The following is a 1,686-nucleotide window of genomic DNA, read 5'->3' as shown; positions in this document are numbered from 1 at the left end:
GTAGACAAGGCGTGCGAGAGGCTCTAAAATAGTTTCGCCAGCCCGGGTGAACTGACCTATCGCCGCTAGTGTCTTGCCGCTTTTTCTTGAGCCTGTAGGCTGGCGATGGCCTTGCCGGATCCGTAGAGGACCTTGGCACGCACCTGGACGCGCCTTTTCGTCCTTGCACTCGCGTCCGAGGCAGCCGGACTTCCGGGCGCGGCCAGTTGTAGACAGCCGCCCGTGTAGTTAGCGCCCCTGCAACTGGTGCAGCCGTCAGACATGATAGCTCTTTTGGAGGGTGACAGATCGTTGGTATCTGGGATGACGTGTGCTGGAAATTTAAAAGCGAAATTCGTGAATTCGTGTCGATGCACTTGGTTGCGCCTTATTTAACTCCGCTCACCCCTACTGCGATCCTTGTCTTAGCGACTACCACTCATTTTGCAAGATTAGTCGTGCCTTAATTGTTAATTCATTGCGATTATTGTACTATCGATAATATATTAAGCTTTATGCGCTTTTAGCAAGTATCTGTTTGTCAAGTTGAACCAGCAACTCGTTCGAGATTCGATTTTTTATCTTGAATTTGAATAAAAGTTGAGGAAACATGTAAGGAAAAGCTAAAGACCTTTCTTACTTTAGTCACGCGATTGCATACTCTCTTATGCATATGATTATTGCAATATTTCAATTAAAAAAAATTATAAAAGCTATTACTTATGTAATTATTATGATAACAAATAGAATTGAAACTTTTTACGTAAATTATCTTTAAAAATATCATTAGAAAAAATAATAATTGTATAATAAGGATTGTAGTTATGAAATTACTAATACTCTAACAGGACTATTTATGTAGTTTTTAAAATTATTATACTCTTGTGATTGCATTTAATGTTTCGAAGGTTGCCAATTTCATGTTTATATTGTGCATCAATGAGTTTTGTTTTGATGTATAATATTAGTTTATAAAATTACTTTATATATACTTGTATTCTTTTACTCTAATCGATTCTAGTATATCTTATTAAATAATCGCGAAGCTAATGTTCATACTGATATCGATAGTTGCTTATAATATATAATAATTAATTTCTTTGTTTTATATTATAATCTTTCAAATCAGCTTACTTTCAATAAAATAGTAACTATGACAATATTTTCATTTTTCTTGTGCGCTCTATTGATTAAATGTATTTGATATTCTAAACAAACTCTTGATTTACTTTGTTTATTATGAAGGTAATTACTTTGGTAATGAATGACAATATATTATGATCAAGTAAACTAAATAGTATTTATATATGAGAATGTAAGACTAAATTTATTTCATAAGATGTGCATTAATAAAGAGTATAGTTCAATGTAAATTATAAATTTGTATAAAAAAAAGTCTTATCTTACATAAATGATAATGTTAATGAATTATATTTATATGATTAATAAAAGTTTTTATCAGAAATTAAGAGATAGAATTGATATGTACGTTATTTATATAACATTTATTCCTACATTCTTGCCTTTTCGACTTATATTATAATGATACAATATGTATATTTAATTAACTCAGAAACAATGTCAAATGATCATTGATGATTATTTTTTAATAAAATTCCATTGATGTATTGTTATGAAATTGTCGGTGTTACATTAGAATTTATATTTTATGAATTATTAAAAAATTGTTAATAGCATATATATATA

The 1,686-nt window shown here is 30.7% G+C and overlaps 1 protein-coding gene across 1 annotated transcript in view; it reads right to left on the bottom strand.

Annotated features, from left to right (window-relative positions):
* Positions 1–901, bottom strand: part of LOC105366506 (uncharacterized) — a 10,440-nt gene extending 9,539 nt beyond the window's left edge. Inside the window, exons 1-2 of the mRNA XM_011504968.1 lie at positions 860–901; positions 57–313 (exon numbers count right to left, since the gene is read on the bottom strand). Coding sequence (XP_011503270.1) covers positions 57–313; positions 860–901 — 299 coding nt within the window. The remainder of the gene's footprint in view (positions 1–56; positions 314–859) is intronic.
* Positions 902–1,686: the final 785 nt, after the last annotated feature.

Source organism: Ceratosolen solmsi, unplaced genomic scaffold, assembly GCF_000503995.2.
Source record: "Ceratosolen solmsi marchali unplaced genomic scaffold, CerSol_1.0 scaffold10, whole genome shotgun sequence".
Classification (NCBI taxonomy): Eukaryota; Metazoa; Arthropoda; class Insecta; order Hymenoptera; family Agaonidae; genus Ceratosolen; species Ceratosolen solmsi.
This window is presented reverse-complemented; position numbering and strand designations above follow the sequence as displayed.